Source organism: Falco cherrug, chromosome 1, assembly GCF_023634085.1.
Source record: "Falco cherrug isolate bFalChe1 chromosome 1, bFalChe1.pri, whole genome shotgun sequence".
In the NCBI taxonomy this organism is placed as follows: Eukaryota; Metazoa; Chordata; class Aves; order Falconiformes; family Falconidae; genus Falco; species Falco cherrug.
In genome coordinates, this window is record NC_073697.1 from 74,396,888 (window position 1) to 74,424,380 (window position 27,493).

The following is a 27,493-nucleotide window of genomic DNA, read 5'->3' on the forward strand; positions in this document are numbered from 1 at the left end:
CATTTTGTTGAAGGAGATCTAATACTCTGCTCCTTTCCCTCCTGACAAACTGCCAGGGATCCTCTAGTGCCTTTACAACTCTACATTGTTAGTAGCACAAACACAGAACTTCTGATCATTATTGTTCTTTCCTTTTTTTTTTTTTTTAATTTATTTAATGTCAGTGATTCTTCATTCCCTCTTTCTGGAAGATGCTTCTTTATTCTTACTCAAGATTTTCCCATGAAGTCAGTGCCTGTGAATATTTCTGTTGCAATATTCACCAAGGAACTAATTTACTTTCCATGGATGCACAGATCAGGCATCACTGTGCATAACAGGATTAAAAGCATGGATTGATGACCTGGGTTGAGATTAATCAAGCATTTTTAAAATAACTTGGATGATTTGTCTGTGTATTATAAACCTACAAAGAATTCAAAGAATTTCTGCTAAAGCTGTATTTTCCCAAAGAAGTCGGCACCACAGGGACATTTGTTTGAGGTGGAGAGAAAGAATTATTATTATTCTGCAAGGCAAGTTTATCTCACGTAAGCCTTTGCCAAAGGGAAAAAACCCCAGCCTTTAGAGAGCAGAGACAATAAGGTCACTAATGAGACTAAATTGGTACATGAAGGGCTACAGATGCCAAGTCATCATTTCCCAACAAAATGACATTGCTTTCAAGGTAGCATCTGTAACCTATTACCATCAGAATAGAAGACTACTGTAACAGTTCATGAGAAAGGATGCGCTCACTTATCTAAGAGTAATATAGCTGGGCCTTCATCAAATATTAACAGGGCTCAGGAGTACAGAGTTCAGCAGTTATTAAGAATTGTTATTCCTTCACTAATAGTTCAGCTTAACATTTACAGAAATCAATCACTTATAATGCAATGATAAAGACACACCGATTAATTTCTGCATTTCAAAATCACCCTTCCTTGTCACTACCAGAAGCATGCTTTGTTAGTAACTGTCCTGATGTATGGAGTGGGGCTGTAATTTAAAGTAGCTTTAAACTTTATTAATTTCCCAATTAAATTTACTGGGACATTTAATGCATTGCTTGGTATCTATTACTGATCCTTTATTTATTCCAAGTCTCTCAAACTAATGGCATTACCACCTGCATAACCTCCTGTTGACAAAATTCAAAATTCAGATATGATTTTTTGTTCCAGAGTGTAGAAGAAAGGTATTTAGCAATCAGATTAAGTATGAGTGATTAATCTGGGTTATTTTACATATACCTAGACTACTGTACATAATTTTTAGACAAAAGGATTGTGGCACTAAATACTTCCATGAATCCAGTTTTTAACTCCCTGACTACAAAATGACATAAATTTACAGTTGTTGTTTTAACCAGGACAATCTCAGAGACACAATGAGAGATCTTCACCAAAATATTTTTCAGTGTTTTAATAAAGGTGCTGAAAAAAAATAATATTCACACAGACTTTAGGGGGAGTAATTCAGAAAAAATAAATCAAGAAATCCACCCCTATAATTTCCAAAGCATATTTCTGATTAGTCACACTTCAATGGCATTAAAAAAACCAACAAACCATTAGAAAATTTAATTTATAAACTGTTCCAACTCCCCACTGGAATAGAAGTTAATTTGTAATATTATTGGGGAGAACAAAGAAGCAGTGAACAAACCCCAAAGCTACTCGAAGGTCTGTGCATCGTACGAAGACACAAGGGAAGCTGTATCAGAGTAGTTCTTCCTTTCATTTTTTAGTGTTGTCTCATTCAGCTACTAATAAAGTGCAGCCATCTCAGGGAAAGCATAAAAAAAGCAACTCAACTGTGCAGAACATTTAAACCAGTCAAGCTTCCATCATTCCTTTGAACCAAAACATTATGAAAGCTTTCAATAGGAATATTACAGCTCTCCAAGCTATATAGGTTGATCAAGAAGCACAGGTTAAGTTTTAAGATTCAATCTAACATATTAAATCAAATTTTTCAATTTGTAGAGAAAAAACTTTGATATCTGGAACTTTTCTTTTTCCTAGAGACAGTTCATTATTGAAATGGAAATCAAATGGAAGTGAAGCAGAAAAGAAAACTAAATCAGAACATGAAGCTTCCCATTGATACACAATTCTGGTTTTCCACCTTGCTGCAGTTAGTATCTTTGTTCATTAAAATTGCTCTTTGAAATCTCTAGCAGCTGCACATAATCACACCCTCAGTTTTTATGCATTATCTGTAGACTACCAAAGTTCCCACGAGGACCATGCTGCCATAACAGGACAGTGCGACCTAAAGAATTTTCAGAGTTCCTAAGTAGCCTCTAGAGATATTCTACGCATCTATTGACCTTACACAGCCTTGTTTATTTTAGGAACTCTAATAGGATCACCATACACTGTACTATGGCCAGTTTTCCATGTCATCAATAGTTGCTTACTGGCTGCTTTGTGAACAATAAGTGAGAAGACGACTCTTACAACTGATCTGAAACAGGGCAAGACAGGCCACACTTCTCCTTTTTTTCCTCCTTACATATTTTCATTTTAAGCAAGGATGCACTTCAACACCTCCCTGTTTCTCGCCCATTGCTTTCTCTCACTCTTTCAGTAATGCAAGGCAACTGCTCTTTGCTGCTGTCAGATGTGCTCCTCCTGCACCACTGCCAATGCAGTCGTCTTTCCAAAACTTCATAAATGACCACGGAAAAAAACCCTAAATTAACATTGACATCTTAAGCCCATTTCACACTCTTGATTTGCTGGTGCTTTGTCATGATGATGCCTAAGCAGACACACAAGAGAGATAGAGGACTTGCTCATGGAAAAACTATGTGAAGTCAGGAGACAGTGACCATGATCCTGTTGCTGATTTCATGTAGTAGGAAGGATCTTACAGTTTAATTGTGATTTGTAATTAACAACCAGTTAAGAAAATGAGGCCTCTTTGGAACACAGGCATAGATTTAGATGTGTACACCAAGACATTTGAAACAGGTGATGCAGGTGCCTCCCAGGAAGGTTTTCCTACTGACAACACATTTAGGGCTTAGAGAAGCATGGCAAGTCGGGGGACATTGGCTACGGGGAGAAAAGTCTGCTCAGTGAGATGACAAAAAAATTTTAGCAGGGTAACAAAACAACTACCCCACTGCCTGGAGATCAGGCGGCTTTTTTTAAACTTTTTTCTCAATTGCTGTGGAGTGGGCAACTTGTTCATCAGCCATACTCACCCAATGCCCCAGTACCTTCCTGTCAAACCATGACCCATTAAACTACGTATCAGAGAGGACATGAAAAGTAAATGTTAAATTACACAAAGCCCCTGTGGAAAAACCTCGAACTCATGCAGAAAGAGAGATCCCTGGTGGGAATAGACTGGTATATAAACTACCTCCATGCTTTGGGAGAAAGGGTCCTTCGGATCACACAGTGATGAAGATATTCTGTGGTTGCCACGGAAGCAGCGCTGGCTTATGTTTTGGGGGACTGGAAATGTCTGACGAATAATTGTTAACCTTCCAATTGACCTTCTCACCAGCTCCTGCACATCCACATCATTTATTTCCTGCAAAATAAGGCAAGGGAGAAAACATGCATAAAGTATAAATACAGAAATATTATAATTGAATTATAAACAAAAAATAAACTGAGAGGACCAAGAGGCCTGTGATTGCTATGCAGCTATTGTCGAGCTCTGCCATAGCCTCAAAAAGAACTTGTGCATGCTTATGAAAACAACTGACATACTGCCCTTACAACATTTACAAAAGTTTAAAAGGTACTGTGCCCAAACCTCACAGAATCTTTGTAGATGTAACTGGGTTTAGTTGTTTCATTTTGGGTTTTCTCTCCTTCTCTTTTTACCTTTGATGTTTTACTTAAAGTTGTTTCACAGCATCCTTGGCAGATAAAGTGTAAATCAGTAGGAAGTCATACCATGATGTATTTCTAAGTGTAGTATTAGGAGCTGTGAAGGTACATACCTATTCAGGCCTTAAATGTTAATATCCTGGAAACAGAAAACCAAGAACCTATAAACACTGTGCAAATTAGCAAACATCATTTACAAAAGTGCAAAAAACCACCCTATGCATTAGAGCATTCTAGGTATATGCTTGTTTATAGCAAGACCCATTTAAAACCAACTTTTTACTCCATGGGGTACCTATTAAGGCTTACAGCTGAACACTCAGCTCTATGGACACACACTTTAAAGAAAAAAAAAAAACAACCCACCACCTAAGTAAATACATCAATACATGAAATGTTAAGCTTAAATATTATCTTTAAGGCATGTTAGAAAAAATAGAAAAACAGTTCTTTACATAGTATAAATTCCTGCAGTTTGGGAACATGGTGTTTAACACCATTGAATGATGAAGCCCCCAGGGAACACAGAGCAGAGGAGCACGTGCTCACAAGCAACAGCAACTGACTCCACATTCGTAAAAGATCATGAACTTTAGTTAAACACAGGCTTTTCCTGATGACTCAAATAAGGTCAAGCTGGTGTCTTTCAAGGCAATTCTGTGTCTGTGTTTTTCTTTAAAGCAGAAGAAATAATTTACATAGTTGATCATTTTTTTTACTAGAATCTGTTAATCATGCTGAACTGTTTGTCCATAATCTGTCTGAATTACAGAAGCTGATGTCCCAAACTTTCCAGACATTTAAATTTGTGAGTACCCCCACAGTAAAGGAGGTGCTTGAGGAGCTCCTATTAGCAGTCTGCATTTAACATACCCTGGCATATAGCCACAGCTTATCGAATATTTCTGATTCTTACTTGTGTATTTTCCTTTTTTTTTATTTTTTTTTTCATTTTTTAAAGGATACAGCACATCTGCACTGTTGTACCAGTAACTAATGCCATCATCTTTTTTTTTTTGCCTCTAGCTTCCTGATCTATACCCATAATCATGAACTTAAGAGAAACCAGGAGACAGACTTGAACTACAGAATCTTATTTGTGAAAAGGAAGCACAGCTTTTTGAAAAAGCAGCTCTTTAAATGTTGAGGCAACTATTCGAGTGATTTTTGGCTTTTTTTTGAGCTTCAGTTAAGATTCTTTAATTATTTTGAAGCAACTTCTTCAGACATACTGGTGTTTGTTTTTTTCCTTTAAATTTTGGAAGAAAAATACACGAGATGTAACTTTTAACTTCTGATCTTTTAACTACAGCAAAAGTACTTTATTCTTCTTCACAGATTGTCATAGTTTCTGAATTCATCTGTTATTAATGTTCTTATGAAATATAGATTTTTTTTTCTGCAAACAAAAATAACACATGGAATCATCTATGTCCAGTGTAATATCTCGCATTTCTGGTCAATTAATTCTTTATGTACCACAGAAAATGGTTTATCTCAGCTTAAGATGCCATCTTTTCATTTAGTCTGTATCATTTTGCTAGCTGGACGGTAAAAAAGAAATAAATGCTGTTTTAGTAAAATGCATGTAAGTTTTTTAATAATATTTTCAATATAATCAGAAAGGAAAGCTCCAGAAGCTTCTTATGTTGATTTAAAACTATATCCTTTCTCAGGGGATTTAAAAAAAGTTTGCCTGGTTTCATTATACACAGTGCCCAAAATGTAACAGCAATACTATTACACCCTTCCTAATAATGTAATTTTGATACCTGCATGGCCCTGTTATATTGTTAAATAATACCTCAAAAGAGATTTTGACTTTCAGCTGCTCAAATATTTATCTTTTCTTCCTCAAAAATGTGTTTATTTTTTATGTATTCAGCATTTTTTTCGGTGCATTTTAATTAATGTGTTATCATTTTAACCATTAGGTTACCACTTCATATTTTTATGTATCACCTGTGAACTAATAACAAAATCCAAACACCAAAGAGATTTTTGTATGGTTGCCATGGAGTTATATACATCAGTAGATTAATGACAGCTATTATTTTAAATGCTGTGAATTCCACTGATTATATCATAAATTCAGATTTTAGGGTAACAACAAAGCAACACTACTCAAATTCAACTTTAGTAATTTGCTATATAGCTCTTTGTAATTTTTTTTAATACTTGGCATTGACTGAGTGACAAGTCTTTTATATAATGACTCTCCAATATCATCTCTCATTCTGGAATTTTGGATCTGACTTAAGAAAACTATATAAAGCAACTATTGTATGAGAGGAAACAATTTTCATTTGCACTTCAAAGAAGGATACAGTATAATGATACAAGGATGGCAGATGATCTGTTATACAAGCACCAAATGTCAAAAAAAATTTACAAAATTGGCCAAGTTGAACTGAGTTGACACCTGTATAAATACAGGCTAGGTTATATGGGGTTTTCTTTGAAAAATCAGAAATTCAATATATAGTTCCAAACCTTTCTTTTGTTGGTGTGAACTTGAAATAAAGGGGAGGTTGTCCTATTTCAAATGGAACAAGGATAAACTTAGATGTATATTTCATCTGAGTTGGCAAATAAATCAGGAAAGAAATGTTATTTTAAATTAATAGCTCTTCACAGATGAATTAGGAAAAGTGAACTGATAGAGGGTCACCTTGACATTATCAGCCAGAGACTCCAGTGTGAAGAAAGACTATATACTGGACACCTTATGTGCACTGCTGTTCAGCTTTGTCTTGTTATTTCAAGAGAAGCAGCCTAGGCAGAGACTTCCTATGCATCATAAAGCAACTGCACCAGTGCTGAGAGACATGGAGGGAAAGAATTTATTCACATGGTCCTATAACAAGCACCAAAGGCAGCAATGTCTTTTCTTATGGAAACACCTCAACTTTGGCCCAAGATGATGATTCCAGTATTTATCATATACTGGACATCCTTTATTTTCCTGTGCATGCCGTGTCTTCATGACATCCTTCAGGACAACTTGGAAAGTGTTTCTTCCTCCCCCAAAAGCCAACAGCAGTAAGTAAGGGGCAGAGTGGGAAAGGGTGGCCACACTGCAGACCCCCTTGAGGCCTCTGGGCTGCCATTGCCCATGCCATAGCATACTTGTGCTATGCCCTTCCAGAATTTCTCAGCACTCTTCAAAAGAGGAATAGTTGATGGAAAGATGTAACTAAAGGCAGCTCCAAAACAAATGAACTGAGATCCTGAACTGCATAATCATTTGCTCCATTATACTTGCCTTAGGTTTCTCAGGTTTTGGGGAGGATGGTGAAAAAGAGAAAACCGATAGGACAAGGAGAAATCAATTTTTAGCTTTCACAGAGAAAAAAAATCGAGTTTGGAGAAAGCAGGGCTAAGTCTGTCTGTTCAGTGGCTCTCATCTGTCTGAAAAAAAAGAGCTGGCAGCTTGGTTGCTGACCTGTACCAAAGCGGGTGGTATTTCACACCTGACCTGCCATCATCATTGGAAAATGTAAGGGTTCAAATGAATCTCTAATACTATTATTAATCAACTATCCATATTAAAATGTAGAATTATGTGAACTCCTGGAAATGAGCTGTGATTTTAGGACCTGATCTAACTGCTCAAGCTTAAAACATAATTATGCTCTATGCTCTTCTTCATGGCATTGGGCTGAAATGCAGTGGAAGAAGATGAACGCATTGGCCAAGGACCAGCACTCTCCTAGGAAAAGCATGTGTTTATCTGAAAGCAGCCTTTGAATGGAATCTTTTCTCATAAACTGTTCTTTAAAAGATTTTGTGGGTTTTGTTTTTTTGGTTTTTTTTTTTTTTTTTTTTTTTTTTTTCATTCTTTCCTCAAAGACGGAGTTTTTCTAGACTCTGATGATCTGGTAATTAGAAAACTTTTATTAACTTTTGCCCTCAGTTTATTTATGGGAAATTTGAACTCATTTGTTCTTGTGCCAACCTTGCTCTCTAGCCCTTGATAATGATGCATTTATCCACACTCTGTATGTGTTTATAAACAGAGAGCATATCTTCTGTCAGTCTGTTTTGATAGGCTAATCAAGCCAACCTTTTCAGTCTCTTCTAAGACAAATCAGCTTTTCTGTGCACCTGTTCCATGCCAATTTTAATTGAGCTGGTCATAATTTTACGTATTATTGCAGATGAAATCTAACTAATTATTTGTACAGTAGCATTAATATTTTCACCTCCTGTATGGTAACTGTAGGCAGTGGAAAGTGTTTTGGGCTGTCCTTGAGTAAACAACAGTAATAGTGAACTGATGGCAGCCTTGGGTATAGCAAGACACCCCTGAATGTTTAACAGGAAAATGCTTGAGAGAGACGTGGATTTAAAGTAAGAAAAGGGTATTTCTTTCGTTTAAAAAGAGCAAAAGAAAGAGAAGTAATGAAAATAATACAAATGCCATTTCTTCAGTTCCACTAAATAAAATCTAAGCTTACTGTACACTTGTGATTTAAAAGTCATAGAAGAAATATAATTTTACTCTCCTGGGCTTTTAGAGGTTGTATTTACTATTGCGCAGGGGAAAAGAAGCAAGCAGAGACATACAGACAGATGGAGAGAGAATGTGAGAAATCCATTTGTATGTTTTGTTAAGGCATATTTAACTATGACTACATCCAAATCTATGACTCCTGCAAATTTTAAATAAAGAATTGTACCATCTGTTTTAAGGCCCTGAAGAAAGAGGAACATTTATTTGGAGACTGTTTCCTCAGCTGACTGAACTGATCACAAGAGATCTGTATTATTTGCAAAGGACTTACATGATGTATTATGCTTTAGCAAATTATGAATCCTTTCATTTTAAGTCAATGGCCCTCCTCCCACACATGCATTTCCATTATGATACAGTTTTTAAGCAAATTTGTTGTATTACATAAAATAGCAAGTAATGGGACAATAAAAATTAAGGAACTCTTTCCAGGCATTATAGCATTTAAAGCAAGCAATTAAAATAACAGATGTTACCTCACAAAGCCTAAGCAGACTCCTGATCACAAAACTGAAGGTGGTATTTCCTTTTGTATGACTATACTTGGTGTGTTGTAAGCCCTTGGCACAGTGATGGAAAAGGAAAGACAATTCCAGCTTATTTTGGTATCTCAATGCAAGGAATAATGCAAGGAAATATATGGATTTTGCAAACCAATGCATTTTCACTGTACTAGATCACCATAGAATTTCAAATTAGAAGGCCAGAGGAGCAACATTACAGTTACTTAGTTGGCACTCTGATTTAGCCAATACATGCACACAAACACAGATGTCCAAGTTGTCTTAAGATGTCATAAAAGATTCATATAAGCAACAAAACAGATAGAGCTCTGAGATAATTTCAGAGTTATATGGAATTACTGTGGTCATCAACAGCCAATGAACAACCATATCAAATGGACTTGAATGTTGAAATAGCTATTTTACACATCACACAGTAAGGGCCCCATAAATCACTGCATTTCCAAATCTTACACTGCTGAAGTGGAGGCACTGCAATCTCATTACTGCACTGGTAAAATGTTGCAATAAGCAAGTAATGTTATGCAACATTCATCAGGAAATATTTAAATTTATGTTGTAATTTCATCATAGTGATAAGGAAAAATAGGACAAAACATGATTCTTTCCATATCACTATCTACAAATCCTATTTATTGTTAATCTGATTTTTGTGTCCACAACATAGAGATTATTAGCATTTTGAAACAAATAGAGCTTGAAAGTAAATTTCTTGAGTGGGAATATGGATTTATGTCCAGAAGGAGATTAAGCTCAGATGGCATTAAACATGTTCACCTTCTTTAAAACCGACAGCAGGAATGACTGAACAAGACACAGAGATTTTAATGGCTGTGGTTTGCAGCACAGTTTGTTAGAATGAACTTAATCATGGCTTTCCCCATTTCATGTATAAGAAGGGATAACGTACGTTTCTCTGTGTATGTCATTCAGTTCTCCTAGCTGTTGGGACCACCGAGCACAGAGAAAGTTCTGGAGTGGAGAAGGCAGTTGAGTGGTAAACACTTCTATCAGTCTGCCATTTAATCTGCTGCAACATGCAAATAACAATGCTCAGGAAGCATTTTTTTCCCCACTGAGACACTAGTTTTTGAATAAAAAGCAAAGAGAAAGCATGAACACTAGGAATGGATCTTTGGCTTTATTTTGCTTTTTAAGGGTGGAGGAGCTGGCACAGCTAAAAGCAAGGACCTTCCTTTGAACTTTCCAATTCAAATAAGATTTAAAATGAAAAAACAGTGGCAATATCTTTAACTTGAAGAGCAAGCCAGTATCTGGGACCTGCTTAAGAAACTGGTGTCTAATCTATTGATATAGCAGTTAATGATGGACTGCTTTAGATTTAGTTAATGATTTTTAAAAAATAGTAAGTGTTAAACCTGAACAATAGAGATGATTTCAAGATTCCACTTGCTACAAGTAAATTCTAATTTAATCTGACAGGAAAAAGAAAACAGGTATGTTGTCCGCATGACCATCTGTATCTTAAAACTGGGTTCTCGACCAGCTCCATTCAGTGCTGGAAAACACACACATTGCTGGTCAGGAGCAATGCAGGACCCAGACCAAAAATTTCTGCTAGACCTGGATTGTCCTCACAGCACTTTCCGAGGCATTTTTTTCTCTGGGGAAAACTGACTAAAAATCCATTGGTTTAGACTAGTAGGCCATAGTACAATCCCACTGCAACAATGTTAGAACTTACTATAACCTTGAAAAAACAATGCTTTGGATTAAATTATCTCACAGTTAGCACACTGTACTAATGAAAATCTTGTAAATTAAGTATGAAAACAGAAGTGCGCAGTAAATCCGGAGAGCAGACCTGGAATTTACACACAATGTCTCCAAGCAATCTTTTATGCTGAGAATATACAGTACTTGCACGATCTACATGTCAGGGGAGAGTTACCTCCTCAGTGAATTCAGCTGTTCTGGACCTAAATCGTTTTCCATAAAACAGAAGATAAATCTGAATGTTGTCAAATCTACAAACAAGTGCATTGTTCAATGTTTTATATGCAAAGCCACTTCACATATTGACTTGTCATGTTTTAGCTGACAAGTGTTCACGGAAGAACTTATTTCTGTTTTAAAATAGGATCTCAGCTTAACTTCCTTTCTTTTTCCCTTCATGAACATTCACGTATGACCTGATCCAGAAGTCCACCAAAAAGCATCTCAACAATATCAAAAGGTTTGTGTATCAACCATTATTGAATTCTAGGGAAGGGAAAGATGGGATTTTACTATCAAGAAAATTAAAATATAAACAAAACACAAGCACTCCACTAAGAATGATTACATATGAAAAAGACCTTAAAAAGATCCTTTAAAAACAGTCAGTTCAAGTGAAATATGAAATCTCAAGATACTCAGAAGGAAAGGTTTTTTTTCATTCTTCTGCTTAAAATAGGCAAGATAAACCAGTGAAGTCTAAGAACTTGTAATTCTATTTTTATTAAGCAACATCCACTCCCCCCAGCATGCCTGAACTTTGTTGTTGCTACTACTTCCTGTTGCCAAAGTCAAGATCAACATGAATACGGCCAGTAAGCCTGAAAACAGGATTCATGGTAAACAACAATGTTCACTTGACAGTTACCTCATTTATAATGATCCAGTGACAGTCAAAAGCAACCAAATTAGTCTCCACGACCTGAAATAGAGAACAAACCAGCTATCAGTCAGCTTGCTTGTGAAAGCCAGAAAAAAAATTTTAAGGGATGCTCTCTGCAAATGACAAAAGCCGTGCTCTCCAAGACCTTTGTTATTCAACTGAGGATAGAGAACCTTTCTCAAAATTCTGCAGAAGCATTTGTATTATTGTTTGACTTGCTAATCAAACTTGGAAAATACATTTCATTGCCAGCATCACAGTCAAGGATAAGTTTCAGTTGACTGAGGAGAAAATGAAATAATTTCAGCCTTAATATTGTGTATTGAGAGAGAGCAACAGAGAAGAAGGCAGAAAATGAATATCAAGTAACTCTCGTCAGATTTCTGTAGCTCCTGCCTCTAAGGCCTTTCCAGTGTACGCTTACTTTGGTGAATTCAAAAAAAGAAAACAAGGCCAAACCAAAAATCTCCCACCACAAATACAGGGGTTCATAGAAATGCAAAGAACGGGGAGGAAAGGGTACTCTTGAGAAAAAGGGCTGTCACAGGGATGATAAATGATAGTCTGTCCAAGGCTTCATGGACAGAGGGCCTCTAATCGTCCGCCCACGCATCTCCTTTCCTTTGCTGAAAATTTTTCCAGGAGTTGCCTCTATACTGGACTGAAAATGTACTTTCTAACTGATCTTTAACTCAGCCCTATTCTTTCCTTCCTTGAATCCACTACACTTTTTGTTGTGGGTCATATTTGATTCACTGTTGCAGTGGAAATAAAGAGGGGAAAAAAATACGTTTGTTCTGCTTTCATTAGCTAGGAAAGACATCTTCGACAGGAAGGAGGCCAGAAACAAAGTATAAAAAAGGCTGGACACCTTTACATTTTTTTTCTAAATGAAATTAAATTAGCATTGACACAAATAGTTTTAAAACCAAATCAATCCCATTTTTTATGTATAACCACCATGCTCATCTTCATTCACAATTCAAAACTGCTGCATACTTAAAACTGCATTGAATCCCATAATAATAATAATAATAAAATAATCAAAGACAGACATAAATGGAAACAAGGCTTGGAACTTAAAATGTTTTAATTTTAAAAGAGATGACTAGTGCTGAGCTGTTACTACTTGGACCATTGCACAGTGGTCGTGTTTGGCTTTTAACGATGACCAACACAAAAAGCAGCTGCCAAGGATGGCTGCAATTTATATTGGGCCATGTCCAAAGGAGAACAATTTAAGTGGCCACAAATCTTAAACAGCAGCAAAAGACCGCGTACTGATAACCTTCATTATTAATTCAAAGGCCATTAGAATTGAGATCACTGCTTATTTAGTAAAATGATAGGCAAGATTGGAAATTCTGATCTGGAGATACTGCGAAAAAAGGAAAGAGCAACAGTATATGAATGGACTTCTTATTTGAAACTCTCACATCACCAGTGAAAAAGAAATGAGGGGAAATCAATGCCATAGCTGATAATGTGCTCCTGGAAAAATTCAATATTATTAGCAGTAGGAATCAGGGTCCTCACTTTATACAAAATTTAGACTCATTTCTCTCTGTCGTGACAACGTTTTGTTATGTTGCTTTGACATTCTTTTGCATTCTCCACAGTAGTGTCCACACAGCACATGTACAGGAACAGGATAGAAACTGAATAGCTAAGCGATGGAAAGCATCACAGCAGACCCAGGGATAAAGGATACTTGAACTGGAGCATGGGTGTTCTAATCACATCTCTCATATCAAACCAGTTGAAAGACAAACACATCCAGGCACAGAGAAAAGTTAAAAATCAACAGAATAGTAACCAAGCTCTCAAGGGAGCATTTGCTTCTTATATAAAGTTCCCAAGCACAGAAAGTGTTTCACATTTACAACATAAGCAATGCCATTTAAATTTTCTATAAGACAAAACAAATCACCACCTTACTGAAGCAGAACCGATTCTGCTAGTCAATCTGCATATATTTCTGCTGCTGAAAGCAAGCAGAATAAAAACCAAAAATAATTTTTAAAAAAAAAAAAAAGCAGCAGCACATCTGACATTTTCTGGTTTCTTGTCAAGTTCCTGGCAACCTTGTCTGTCCTAACTTCTGTAGAAACTCCCTAAAAATCAAGGCTCCCAGAGGTGTTAGGGGAATGACAAAGACAATAATGTTCCACAAAGGGCTCATAAGCTCTTTCTCTGTTTCAAAATGTCAGTCAACCGAAACTTCAGAATGAAGGAATCCACAAAATGAAAATTCACATTTTCTGTTTGGTTTTTAGTAACACAGTAAAAGCAGAGTTGATTTCTTCCTTGCACCTGAAGTTTTGGCTGATCAGATTTCAATGCAGTTTATCTTCTATTAAAACTTTGGTTTCAGTTTATGTAGCTTCTTTATAAATACTTGGTTCTTTGTATCTATTTAGCCCAGGCTTCTCAAATTTCGATTGGACAAGGCTTTTTCAGCACAGTACGGTTGGTTCTAAATGTCACTGTCTTTATTAGGTACAGCAGACAGACCACCTAAGCCAGACTCTGAAAGAGGCTTCCTGGTCTCAGAAGTCACTCTTATTATTTCAAACAGCTCAGGCTACCTGTGACAGATTTATTCACAACTTGCACATAATAAGATGAAATGAATCAATTTTTTACTTACAGTTGAACCTCCTCAACAGAAAGATCATGTTTTATCCATTGAAGTTTATGCATTCATGAATCTACATATTAAAGCCATTTTCAAAAAGCTTATGTCAAATTGAGTTGAACTTGTAACATACTCAGAGACACTTAAACTAATATATGCTAAATTTAAATGGGCTACAAATAGCCTCTGATCTAAGAATTCATTTTCCCTTTCGGTCAGCCAGAAGCTACTTTTTGGCATTTTCCTTAGCCCATCCACCCTAAGCTTGTTCTAGTATTGACAGTGGGTGCTTAAAAAAAATTACTGATGTTGCCCTGAGAAAGTTCCTAGATTATTTTAAATTTATTATATGAAATATAGATTTACATCTAAAATGGGAATCAGCATTACTCTGGGTTTTCAAGGCCATCTTTTCATCCTTGGGTCATTCAGTCTTACCTGATGAAATCCTAGTCCCACTAATATCACTCACAAAAGAGCTCTCCATTTCAGCAAGATCAGGATATCGCACCTCAGTCCCTCACCTCTGGACACCACTTCTTCCAGTATGGCCCATGTTGTCCATTTAATTGACTTTAAGGTTGGGCAGTGCACATTCTGACTATGTCTATATGAATTGCAGGGTACTGTACTGTTATCATCATCATTAATAACTTTCAAATATTTTACTATTATTGTGCTTCTTATGTTTTTCACTGTAGAAAAACACACAAGCATATCTCTTGTTTTAAAGAAAATAAATAGAATACCATGTAAACCTTCAGTTTTGATGCTTGAAGGAAAAAGTTGTTCAACCCTAAAGATTTCTTCAAACACTAACAGTAATCGTGCATAATCTCACAGTCAGAAGATTCTCTCATTCAGCAGTTACTAAGCATAAGTTTAGAAGTTTGAGATTATATTAAATCAGTTCCCAAAAACAAATAAATTAAAATATCTAAGGCCAGCAGCAATACCACCTAGATACAATTATCCACCAGTAAAACAGTCATTACTTGAACACGGCAAGCCTTTACAATCATGACACAATGTTCCACAACGCCTTTGTCTGAATTTGCTTTTTTGTGGGTTTTTCTTTTTTTTGTTGGTTTGTTTTGTTTTTTTTTTTTACTTAAAAAAGCCACTGCATTTTCACTTGGAAGGTATGATAAAAATTAAGATTGAAGTAAAAAAAAACCAAAAAAATCAAAAGAGCATGGCTGGTTCTGCTTACAAGTGAACACAACTTAAAAGCACATGTAACATAGCTTCAATAGAAGTATGTAACGCAATTGCGTAAAAGTTTCTATGACTAGTACATTCAGAAAGTTAAAACAAGTATTTGTGTGTGTATACATATAAGACATATTATCATGTGAGTAATGATCTTTTTCTGTTTGAAATTCACATCTGCATGCATGTCAAGTGAGCTGGCATGAACTTGTGTTCTGTGCCAGGGAATAATGAAAGTAAAACATAATGCTTGCAAAGGCATAAGGGCAGTAATGAAAAAGAAATCTGATAGCTGTATACTAGAAGCATTAAAAGAATTCGATGGGGGCGTGCAGGAGGTAGGGGCTTCAAGACTCCAAGCGTTTGAATACAATGCAAGGTGCAATGGCTCTGTGACAGGAAGCAGTGCTTGTGTGCACTCCTGAAAGGCAAGGGACAGATTTGAAATTTCCATACAAGGCAGGTGAACATATTGTTTATGCAGCTCACCTCTTAAGCTAAAACTGAGAAAAACTAGAGTGTGCATTCATAATGAGAGCTGAACACCAAAATCCTGCACAGCTATTAAATGGAGGAGAGTTGACCCTTTCCAAAACAAAGAAACCCACGTACATATTTGACAAATTTTCTTTTCACATTTCCTCTAAGGGAAATCATACATGAATTCAGTGGTGGGTTACTAAACACACAAAGCTATATTCAGTGCAGAAAGCTCTCTGAAGCTAAACATAGCTGCTAGCTGGGAGAGTATTGGGAGACAGTATCATATATGCCTACCCTGTTCTTAATACTCCCTCAGGTATTTGCTTAGGGCCACATTTGCAGATAAAACACAGGAACAGTCTTTGGTCTGACCCAAGATGGTTGTTTTTGTGCTTTCAAATAGATTTTGCTTTCTTAACTGCAGACACTTATTAATTCTGTATCAACTGTTGTGCAGTTCAGACTTTCTATTTACTGAAAGGGTGAATATTTGCAATGCTAAAAAATCCCATTTTGTGCTGTTGAGATGGCATTTCTGCATTCCTTCACTGTGCAGGAACGTACATAAGTAGATGAACTCCAGTTTGAATGGGGAGCTGCATCCTTACAGTCTAATGCCCACAAGCAACTCCCACATTCCTGTCTCACACAACTAAATTGGTGTCAGAGAACAAGCAGAGGACAGCCAATATAGCCAACAGCTTCAGAGAATGATTTTTCTGAATTCAGCCATTTTTCATCTATAGGCTGTTAGTATTCATTTATTTTTAATGCCACATCAAATAATTCTCCAGTACTAAGAATCAAAGCAGCAAGTTAGCAGGCCAGTTCTGAAATAGTCTTCATGAAATTGTGGAAAAATCTGAAGAAGAAATTCACTCTCTACCCACTCAACCACTGCTCAGACTGTGAGTTCACACTGGAATATTTGAAAACATTGTGTCATTAGTTGCATAAATCCTGCAGCAAAGGATACAGCCCGTCAAGTACTCGGTGCCATTCAAACTCAGTCATAGAAATCCACAGCAAAAGATATAAAAGATCATTCTTAACATCTTTGTAACTTTAGAAATGCATTCATGTCAAACTCCAGCAGTGCCCCTAATACCCCATTAAAATAAATCAAACTTCTGCTTCATGAGGAAGGTGTTCCACGTAGTCAAACACGGATGCTATTGAACCAATGAGCAAGAACATGGACGAGGCAGAAAACAATTTTCATTTTCTGAAGAATTCAACTACACACCAAGGGAGATTTTGCAGAGAGCAGAAAAATGCTGTCAAGAAGACAAGTGATGAGCAAGGACAAACCATCTGTCACTGGCAGTAACTCCAGAACTTCTGAATCTTTAGAAGAGCCTGACAATTTATCACAACTATTTCTATCGTTCGGCTCAAACCTTCAAATGGGCTAAATGCAAGACAATCTAAGGCAAATAAAGCAGTAGTAGTGCCAGCATGCAAGCTTTTCACATGTGCAATAATAAGCAAGAAAGTAAAATAGCTTCCCAACAAAAAGGGCATGTAATTTAATGAAAAACGACATAGAAATTTCTCTACATCCTTCTTCCTTATACATCTGGGCCCATAGATGTGGGCCAAAACTACAAGGTATAGATCAGGACTCTTACATAGGAAACCCAGGAAAACTGTTCTTGATCTTCAAAATTCACCTTCACACATGCTTGCAAACATCTAATGAGCAGTAATGTTGCATGTATGAAAAGATCCATACAGAATCTGGCCATCTCAAATATCTCCTGCTCAAAACATAGGAGAAAGCTGCTGGGCTCCAGATTTGCCTTTGCTGCTGTTGCGACTGCTCTACAACAAGCCACCCAGATGCCATAACTCATTTCTCAAAACACTGAAGAAAAATGTCCCAACTAGAACTGGCCTTCCTCCTGACTTTCTGCTCCACCAGGAGCTGTGGTAGTGACTGTGATTCTTTTTCTGCTGGACCACCACCAAGCAAACCACATTTTCCATTTGATTTTTCACAAAAGCCAACAGATGGCATTGCATAATCTCTTGTTTTGCAAATGGCTGGTTTTGAAATAATTTAGAAAATGATTTAAAAAGTTAGTTTTCCCAAGAGTTGAACTGGGACACAAACTCCCTGCTAACCTCTTCCAAACATCCTCTGTCTACAATATGTCCTATTTATGTGGTCTTGTAATCTGAACTGCACTCTTCCAGCTGGAAGACTGGTAAATTGTTTTTGTCCAATCCCACTAGATTTGTTGCCTGTCTTTTCATAGACTAACCTCTCAGAGCCTCCACTGCTATTTTGCAGGTGAATATATGCCTCTACCTAATTTTCTTTCCTAGGGACATAACAACGTGATGATTACTAAGATACAATAAAAGCCAGGTTTCCTGTATACTTATGTGGGACCAGAAGCAACCCACCCCCTCAAAAAAAAACCAACCCAAAACCAAAACCAACCAGCCAACTGAACCAAAAAATAACCACCAAACAAACAGAAGTTAGAGGCCATTTCTTAACATTTCCTTTAAATGAAGAGATGTGATTTGACTAGTTTGGGCACTGAAAGCCATCTCCTGTATTATAAATGGCTCCTCAGGCAGTGGTATGCAAAGCAAAATCTGACAGTTAAAGACTATTGTAATAGCTTACGTACATGTAGTACTAAGAAAGTTAGGTGATAAACTGAAGACTACCTTAACTGATCTGAAGTTTGGCAAGGTAAATGTATGGAATTGTACTATTTAGTATGTTGTACTTTGTTAAACACTGCAGGATTTTTGCATGGAAATCCTGAGCTTGTCTCCAAGTTGGTTTTTTTCCCTCTTTTTTTTTTTCTTCTTTTTTTTTTGTGTTCTAACTGCTAGATCATTAAATTACCACCACTTTATCAGACTATCTGTACCATTTCTTCCTGCTGGTGCCACAGCAAGACCTTTTCTGTGACTCTGCTCTTAGTCTTTGAGCTTCTCAGTAGGGAAATAAGTTGCTGATTTATAAAGCTCATTCTTGCACACCAGAAACTGAAGCTCATAAAAATCTCTTTTCACCAAAGGCAATATTTTTGGAATCTAATTTTAATCTCTATCCATTTTCACTCAAGAGAGAGAAAACCCACACATGGCAATACTTATTTTTGTTCTTATGGAGCATCATCTCTTTCTGGGATTCCTTTCCCTGAAGTTCCAAGCAAAAAAAGAATACGCCACAGATCCATTCTGAAACTACTTGACTTTAGCTTGGAACCATGAGCACATTGTGCTACCTGCACTGGAAGATCACTGCTAGAAAGTAGAATAGTATTCTCAATGAACAGTAATGTACTTCCCACATAGAAATTGCTTATTTCAAATAACAAAGTGATTCAAACTCTCATGTAAATTCAGAATCATTACTGTTGTACAATTGCTGATACCTTCCTTTCTTGTTAAGAATTTCTTATGATCTCTTTTATATGTAACTAGATGTTGTTCATAGTGATAGTACTAAATCAATGCTGTAAAATCTCTTGTTCTTTACATGTTACTTACTTTTTTACTTTTTTTTAAAAAAAAATAATTGCTGAATTCCACATAGGAGTGTGAAATCTAAGCAGAAAACTTGAGTATTTGGGTTGAACATGGGCTTTGAATCAAACCGGTTGTCATCACGTTTGAAGGTGAAGAATCAAACATAAGAAGCCTAAGTCTATGCTAGTCTCAAAATTTCCTCCTCTGTATGGATTACGAGCTGGAAGCAGAGATTTCTCCCAACTGTGTTGTTTGTTTTAAACACCTCATCATCTCCCACACTCGAATACATTCAGAAGCTACCCTTTGAGTGAACTTGCTCTAGATTGAAGGCTGTTGACAAATCCAATAGAGGCAGAATAATTGCCTTCCTGATTTTGACATCTTTGTAACCAACTTCATCAAGGTCAGAATTTCTCCACAACAGGGAAATCTGGGGATTAATCAAGGTTTTCCATAGATTTAAATTTATTCTATCCACACACGTTATTTTTCTAAGCAGAAGCAAAAGTTCAATTCCTACTTTTAACCTTTTGCAGACTTCATAGGTAGCAGCAGGTTTATATGTCAAGCCTTACTGATATAAAGAAACCTTTCAACCTGTCAACGTGACATAAGAAGCTCAGACAAACCACCATTAACTCTAGGCCTTAACTTGTAGAGGAAAAAGGAATGTCAATTTGACAATGGATCATTCTTAATGTGTGCTTTAGGTAATTAGGCTGCTAGTGAAGAGAGTTTTGGAGGCTGCAGGAAAAAAATACAGATGATAAAATGGTATCTGTCATAATTTCAACATATGCAAATTTATATTTACTATCTCTTTAAACCTGTTGCCATTATGGAAACATATACATAATGTTTCTAATCGGGAATCATGATTAACCAGATAAAGTTATCACTTTATTAAGACAGTGAACAGTTAAGACTGAAGAAAAATACTCCTGTGAGGCACAAGATTCCTTCCCAGTGTGCATTATTATGGGCTGACTACACTCAGCAAAAGGACATTGATTCAAATAAAACTTGTAATGGAATCATGTAAGGGTAGTATTTTAAATAACCTTGCCCTTCTCATCCAGATCTGATTTTATACCTGAGTAATTCTATAGGTTGCAGTGCAGTTACTCTTGCTTTACACCAGTTTAAATGATAAGAAGAATAGTTAATTACGATGGAAAGCACTATCAGAAAGAGAGTGAAAAACGTGGGGTTTGATGAAGAACTTGAAGGAAGGAAGTAGGGAACAGCAATACAAGAACAGGGTGACTGATTCAGAAAGCTACTTGGTAGTGTGAACAAATATTTTTAACTGCCCCTGTTTAAAAGCAAGCAAATAATCCCAGAGACAAAGCACAAGTTTCTTAATAGCAGCCAATTTTCATTAAAAAAAAATGCTGTCCAGCCCAGGTACTAGCAATACAAATTAATAATAATAATAATAATACTAAAATAAACAACAACACCATCCCAATTGAATTTAAAGTAGTCAATTTGGCCAATTTTTGTCAATTGTTTTCTAGATACTAGGCGTGGGTGCTGCTGTTTGTAATGGTCTTAAAGAATTTAAGTATAAGAACTATTGAACATATCCATTTAATTTATACCTTCAAGCTGAAAATCCAAGGCTTAGTTCACCTTCTTTTTCCAAGAGTATCAAGGGAATATTTCAGACCTTCTGAATTGCTCAGCATCCATAAGTTAGCCAGATTTTCCTCAACAGGGGCTGCAGGATGCTGAGTGCTTTTGAAAACTTGCCCATTCCATTCAGGTTTTTAAATGTAAATTGAGTGCCTTGAAAAATCCAGCCCAGATTATGCTGGCAGCATGTTGCATATTTTATTAGTGATATGGAAATGTGGTTTCAACTCTTTTTGCATCTGTTAGCAAACTCAAGATCTGGTCTGACTGCGTAGCAGGGAAAATGTTAAACATCATGCACTACAGAATATAACGGTGCTGCTCTTTTTTTTTTTTTTCTTCACTGTCTGCCTTAAAAGCATTGTTGCCAAGCGTCAGACTGACATTACTGAAACAGAAAGTATTTCATTTTCCTATCACAGGCATTATTAACAAAAGTCACCTTTCAAGTGACAAAATATCACTAAAGCCATCAGCTCATTTTGCTTTTCGGCTTTATGGTGGTGCCTCTCCTGTCATTTCACATACTACAACAGTGGCAGAGGTTCAAGCGAGAGAGCCTGCATTTCTGACTTACACATAAACTCAGCATTCAGCTCCTCTCCGAGTATACACACTGAAAGCATTTTTTCGGCTAATAGGAGTTCAAGAATAAAAAAAACAGTTTAATAGAGTTCTAACTTGCTGCAGGTTTGAAGCTCCTTATGAAAAAAACCCTGAGGCACACATACCAAGAAAAAAATCTATTCTAAACACATTGCAGATATTCTGACCACCAAATTGCAATACCAAGTGTGAAGCCTGTTTGCCATTTTGTTTTCTCTGCTTCACAAGAGATCAATAAAATGGACCACTCTTACTAAAGGTCCAAAGACATTGTAAGCCCAGAAGATGTGCACAAGGACTCACTGAGTATTAGATAGGGCACGGATGTAAACAGTAGCCTTTTTTGATAACGGTTTTAAATTTTCCTGATAAAATGCCTCTACATTTTGGGAAATTCTGCTATTATCCTACTTTCAGCCAGTCAACTACATGAACTTAAGCCATAATTTAGAGATTTTTAATATTACTATAACATATTTATGATAAGCAATGTCTGTCCTAACATCAACCACGCAACACAATTAAGATTCAGCTTCTCCCCAAAAAACTGCTGGCCAGAAATCTGTTTGCATACCTTAGATCTGAAACCCTTCATATATAACATTGAAAAGTTTTAAGAAAATAAGTTTTTTGAGTTGAATACAAAGTACTCTTACCATGTTCTTATAGTTGCTAATGGTTAAGCTAACTAAAGTGTGACAACTCAGCAGAAACTGATACAGGTTAAATTATATTCCAGCTGTAAAAAGAAAGAAAATATGTACATTTTTTCCATTGTTGTTTGAAGCTGGTTCCATGCGGTAATTGCATATGGATCCAAAGTGTCCAAGCAGCATCTACTTTTTTTTGCAAGACAGACACTGGCGATACAAACATGCCAGAACTGCAGGCTCAGGCACACCTGAAATACAGCTGCGGCTGGGACAGATTCTAACAAACTGGAAAGAACTTTATCAGCAAAAGACTAGCACAACTGACCAACAAGTATTCATTTACAAAAGAAGATGAAACTTTCTAGACATCAAGTGTGGGTGGATATTCTAAAACTTCTGTTTTAAGGTATTAAAAACAAAATGCAGAGGTATTATAGGAGAGGAAAAAGTTGCAATCATAAGAAACCCAGAAAACTATCAGCATTTAACATGCACAGTGCAATTTGAGCAATTCTGTACAGTTCTTTAATAATTTATAGGGATTAAGCTGCTAAGGATTGTTTCTCAAATTTTCACTGTGAAAAGTGGCCCATTTCTTTTGGTTTATTGAACAAAGAAGCTTAAACTAGATCCTTGCTATCATCTTTTAAAAATAAATTGGAAAGCTTTGATCGAGAAAAATGAAAGGAGTGGGAGAACTTTAAGAGGATTTGAGCATTCCAGAAAAGGAAAAACAGCATGCACTCTGTTAAAAATAGAGTTAGTTCTGCATTTTAAGTTTGTGAAAGCAGTGATAGCCTTAGCAAAATGTGCTATGAAGAAAAATGAATACCTTTTCAACTTTTGCAAAAAAGAAGTATTGAAGACCTATCTAAGCCCAGATTCCAACTGTATTTTTTTATGGAAAAGAAGCTAAAAAAAATTTTTAATTGTTTTTTTTTGGGGGGGAGTTTAGATTGATAAACATCAGTAACTTGACTCATGGTAACAGTCCCTCTAAAGCCAGAGCAATTGTTCAGTTGATGGAATTCCTCATGTGAGGAAAATAATTCATATGTCTAAGGGATAACCTGCACAGATACCTTGATGTAAATCATGAAAGGCACATTACAGAATGTCATAATTTTTCTAGAATCAGATTTCTTTTTCCCACAGGTACTGTCAAACATCTCTTTATCTTTAAGCACTGCATTTTCGTAGCATTCTTTCAATCATCCTTTTTGACCAACCTGAACCAGAACAGTGATAAATTTCCTCCTGTTCCAACTATCAATATTGTGGGCACGTGGTCTTTGCTTTTGGACAGTGATAGAGGAAAACTGACAGAACCATTAGCCAGACAATCCTTGAAGTGATACACGAGCTTTACACAAGAATGATCAACAAGATAGAGCACTGTTCTTTCCAGACTGATTGATAGGAAAAACAAGTCGGCTATAAGGCTGTATTTTGAGTTGGGAGAAAGTACATCAGAAGTCCTCTGTGGGCCTCCAAATATACAGAGCGCAAAGCTGACCCAGTCAGAAGAATAAAAATAAAGAAAAAGGAAGTAAGACAGGAAGAAAAAAAATCACAGCCATGTAGGAAGGTCATTATTTGGTCTATTATCCAGGAAGTTGGAGAAATACACATCTGTCATGAAGAAGTAAATTACAGTGAAGTTTGCTGTTCACTTAAGAAAAATTCTGAATGTATGAGCATAATTATGGCCCACCTCAAGTCCAATTAAATCCCAACTTAACTGGGGCAGACAGGCTAGCACAACCCAGTAGAGCTGTGTCAAATATCAGGTGACTTCCTGAGCCATTTTCCAAAGCTAAGCTGGGGACAGGATGAGGAAAAAACCTTCCCATGTCCCCCATCCCTTCCCTGTTCAGGAACCTCACCTGTGAGCAAGAGACCATGATCACTGCACACTGCTGTGTAATTAAACGTAACTGCTCAGGCCCTGCTAATTGCAGCTGAACACATTTCTATAGCTGCTTTTAGGGGCACACTGTATTTCCTCGGTGTCTGCACTGCCTATTCTCATGATGGGTACTTATGTTTCTGTCAGCCACAGACCTCTGCTTCAAGTCACCATGCTTTCTCATCTGCCAGTACCACATTTGATCTCCACCACCGAAACACCATCAGGACGAGAAGAAAGATTTTGAAAGCAGAGAAAAACTACATCAGCAGAACCTTTCCTAGGTATTTTATTGCTTTTTCTGGGTATTCCTTGCCTGTTTTCTTCATCCTTTTGGATCGCTGCCCCCCTGCTGAGCAAGAAGCCTTTTCCCTGGCTGTCACAGCAAGAGCAACCTGGAAAGTTGTGGCACATTTGCTCCCACTTCTTGCCACTTGGTTAGGCAGTGCCTTTGGACTGAATATTTTTATGGTACTTTTTTTGTTATGTCCACACTAAGCATTTTGTCTAGAGGATCCAAGAGAATTATTTAAAAAAAAAAAAAAAGAGAGAAAAAAATTACAAGTAAAATCTCTTCTGTGATCAACCAGGAACTTGAAGGGAAAGGGACTTTACATAGATATGTATTAAAGTTCATGAGGGACAGATATGTATTAAAGCTCAGTGAGAGAGACAAAAGCTCTAAGTAATCATGAGAAATTGAAGTTCACAATTTTCTGCACTAGCATCCTGCAAACATTAAAAACCTTCCTTAGTGCAATGTCTGATGCTTGTAACATTGACTACAAACTAGAGCTATCTGAAAACATAGCGCTGTGTTGACTAAACAAAAGCTTATTTTCCTCACCCTACAAGACACTATTAATGTATAAATAAATGCATGCACCACACTATTCTTATTTTCTCTACCATGTCTTGTCCTATATGCTGTCAGCTTTTTCTGAGAGATCAGAAATGTGTCTTTGTACATGTGCTTTACATGAGTTAAAATGCAGCCCCTAAATTTATTTCCCAAACCAGGAATTTTCCAGGATCCTGGAACACAGAAAGTTTTCCTCATAAACATCATAGAAAATTTCTTCTACTGAAAAAGATTCAGACTTTGATCCATGACCCTCTGTACACCATAACATGTCTCCAAAATGGAAGAGAGACCATCAAAATTGCTTATTGTGTATCTATTTCACTCTCCCCTGGGCAAAAGAAGATAAGAGCAAAGCAGTGCCATATTTCTGTCAAAATATGAATCTTCCTGAATGCACATTTCAATAGACTTTAATATATGTTTATGGCAATAAAATATATTTATATCACTATTGTTCTGCACTTGTATGATGTCTAAGAATGGCATCCTGGCACATGACTGAGCAATAACTGAAAAAAAATGAGACACCTTCTCTGGCAAGAAGTTATCAGTGTTCTTATGATTACACACTGGCATTTTAAAGAAAGGAGTTTCCTTTTTGCCTTTACTTTGACAACAAATGCAATAAAAAAACTTTTAATTAAGTATGCAGTACCATGTCTCCCAACCCCAAAATCAAATTTGATCTGAAAGTAGCTCAGATCAGAGGCATCGTGACAAGAACCCCTGCTTTTGTTCACTATGAAGAGGTATACATGGAAAAGAATGAAAAGTCATACTCCTAAAGCAACTTAATAAGGGTTGACGTCTTGGAATATTTCATGTTGTAAGCACAAAACCTCTTTCTGGAGGCAGCAGGCTTTTCATTACAGCGTGTACTTCCAGGACACACTCTATTTGTAGTATACCCTTACACATGCACGAAGGCTTTACACAGCCACCCACAGCTGTGCTTCATTTTTTTAAAAGGCATTTAAAGCACTTGCGAAAAAGTGCATGGACTGCCTCCTTTGGAGGTCTCTGAACCTTTGTTCAGTCTGTACATGTATGCTTCTCAAAACCCATGGTGTTATTTTGTAGGTACATACATATTCAGGGAGATGGAGGCACTGAAAACATAATGCTAGGTTAATCAGGCCTGTAAATTGAAGGCCCTACAAGTAAAAATATGGTGTACATTTTTTTCCTGCTCTTCCTCTAGTCCTAGGGACAAGTGGAGAATATAGGAAGGTGCAACACCATGCTCTAATATGCTGAATGAGCCCATATTTCATGTTCAACAAGTTCCCATCTGTTGCACTTGACACAGGTCAGTGCTTTGTAGATACGCAGGCATGGTGAACAGCACCAGACCTCCTGTGTACAGCTATGGGTGTTCTTTTGCACTGGGGCATGGAGCCTGGTCTTTACACCGCTTTACACCTCTTACAACTGTCACAATTCATTACTAAGACATTAAGAGAAGGCTCTAAGGAAGGGTGCTACTTCCCCTGTGCTCACTTCAGGTTGTGTCACATTATCTCCTTACTGATCAAGACACATATAAATGGGAAAGAGTAGGCTGTACCTTCCTTTCCAAGATAGATAATGAAAGGAACAATTGTGAAATGTGCTACAACAGCTACATGGAACATAACATAGCAGGGAATGGTTTTCACTCATTCTTAATACAATTTTGTCCTCATTGGGATTCTGGTCCTAGACTCAGCTGGAAACACATTGCTACAAATAAATTATAATAATGGTGAGGTTAAAAAAAATAAAATTAATTTCTGAAACCTTTCTCCTCACTGAAAATCTAGAAAGAAGGTATTGCCTACCAGTGACATGAGCAAAGCAGATGCATTCTCAGCTATATTCACACTAGCAAAGGTAATAAATATCCTGTTTCCCCAACACCGTTGCAGCTGAACTAGTGGGTGCAAGTCAGCATTTAAACAGCATTCAAACTTCATTAATGCCAACTGAATGCTGTCTGAGGCCTGTCTACATTAAAGCATGTGTTGGTGCTAGTATGAATGAACCTACAAAAGTACTAAATTAGATAATAAAGTGATCAATATCAATGCAATCATAACATTTTTCTGTATTTTGGTCTTGAAAGCTTCCTTTATAATCTCTAGCACATTAATTAACCAGAATTTTACCATTTCTGCTGTGTAAGCATGGAGGAAACCTGAAGGAATCCGTAAGAAAAAAGATGAGAATGATAATGAACAGTCATCAGACTGCCTCTTGATTAAACATACACACTAATAAACCCCTGATAGCCGTTCTGTATAAGCACTATTGAAATATTATTGCTCAGTAACTACAGTAAGTGCCACTGACTGCAGATATGAAAGAATACATCCCAAAAAATATATCTGATTTTAAAAATGTGACCTATATAATGAAGCAAAAATGACACCCTCCTAAAGGGAAGGAAATGTCAGGGAAATTCTATGGATATTACCACAGAGCACTGAGCCTCAAACAAGAAAAAACCT

At 36.7% G+C, this 27,493-nt stretch overlaps 1 protein-coding gene across 1 annotated transcript in view; it reads right to left on the reverse strand.

Moving 5' to 3' along the window:
- The window catches only part of GRID2 (glutamate ionotropic receptor delta type subunit 2), a 730,680-nt gene that overhangs the window by 228,446 nt on the left and 474,741 nt on the right, over positions 1-27,493 (reverse strand). Inside the window, exons 5-6 of the mRNA XM_027812082.2 lie at positions 11,485-11,538; positions 3,361-3,534 (exon numbers count right to left, since the gene is read on the reverse strand). Of these exons, the coding sequence (XP_027667883.2) occupies positions 3,361-3,534; positions 11,485-11,538 (228 nt within the window). The remainder of the gene's footprint in view (positions 1-3,360; positions 3,535-11,484; positions 11,539-27,493) is intronic.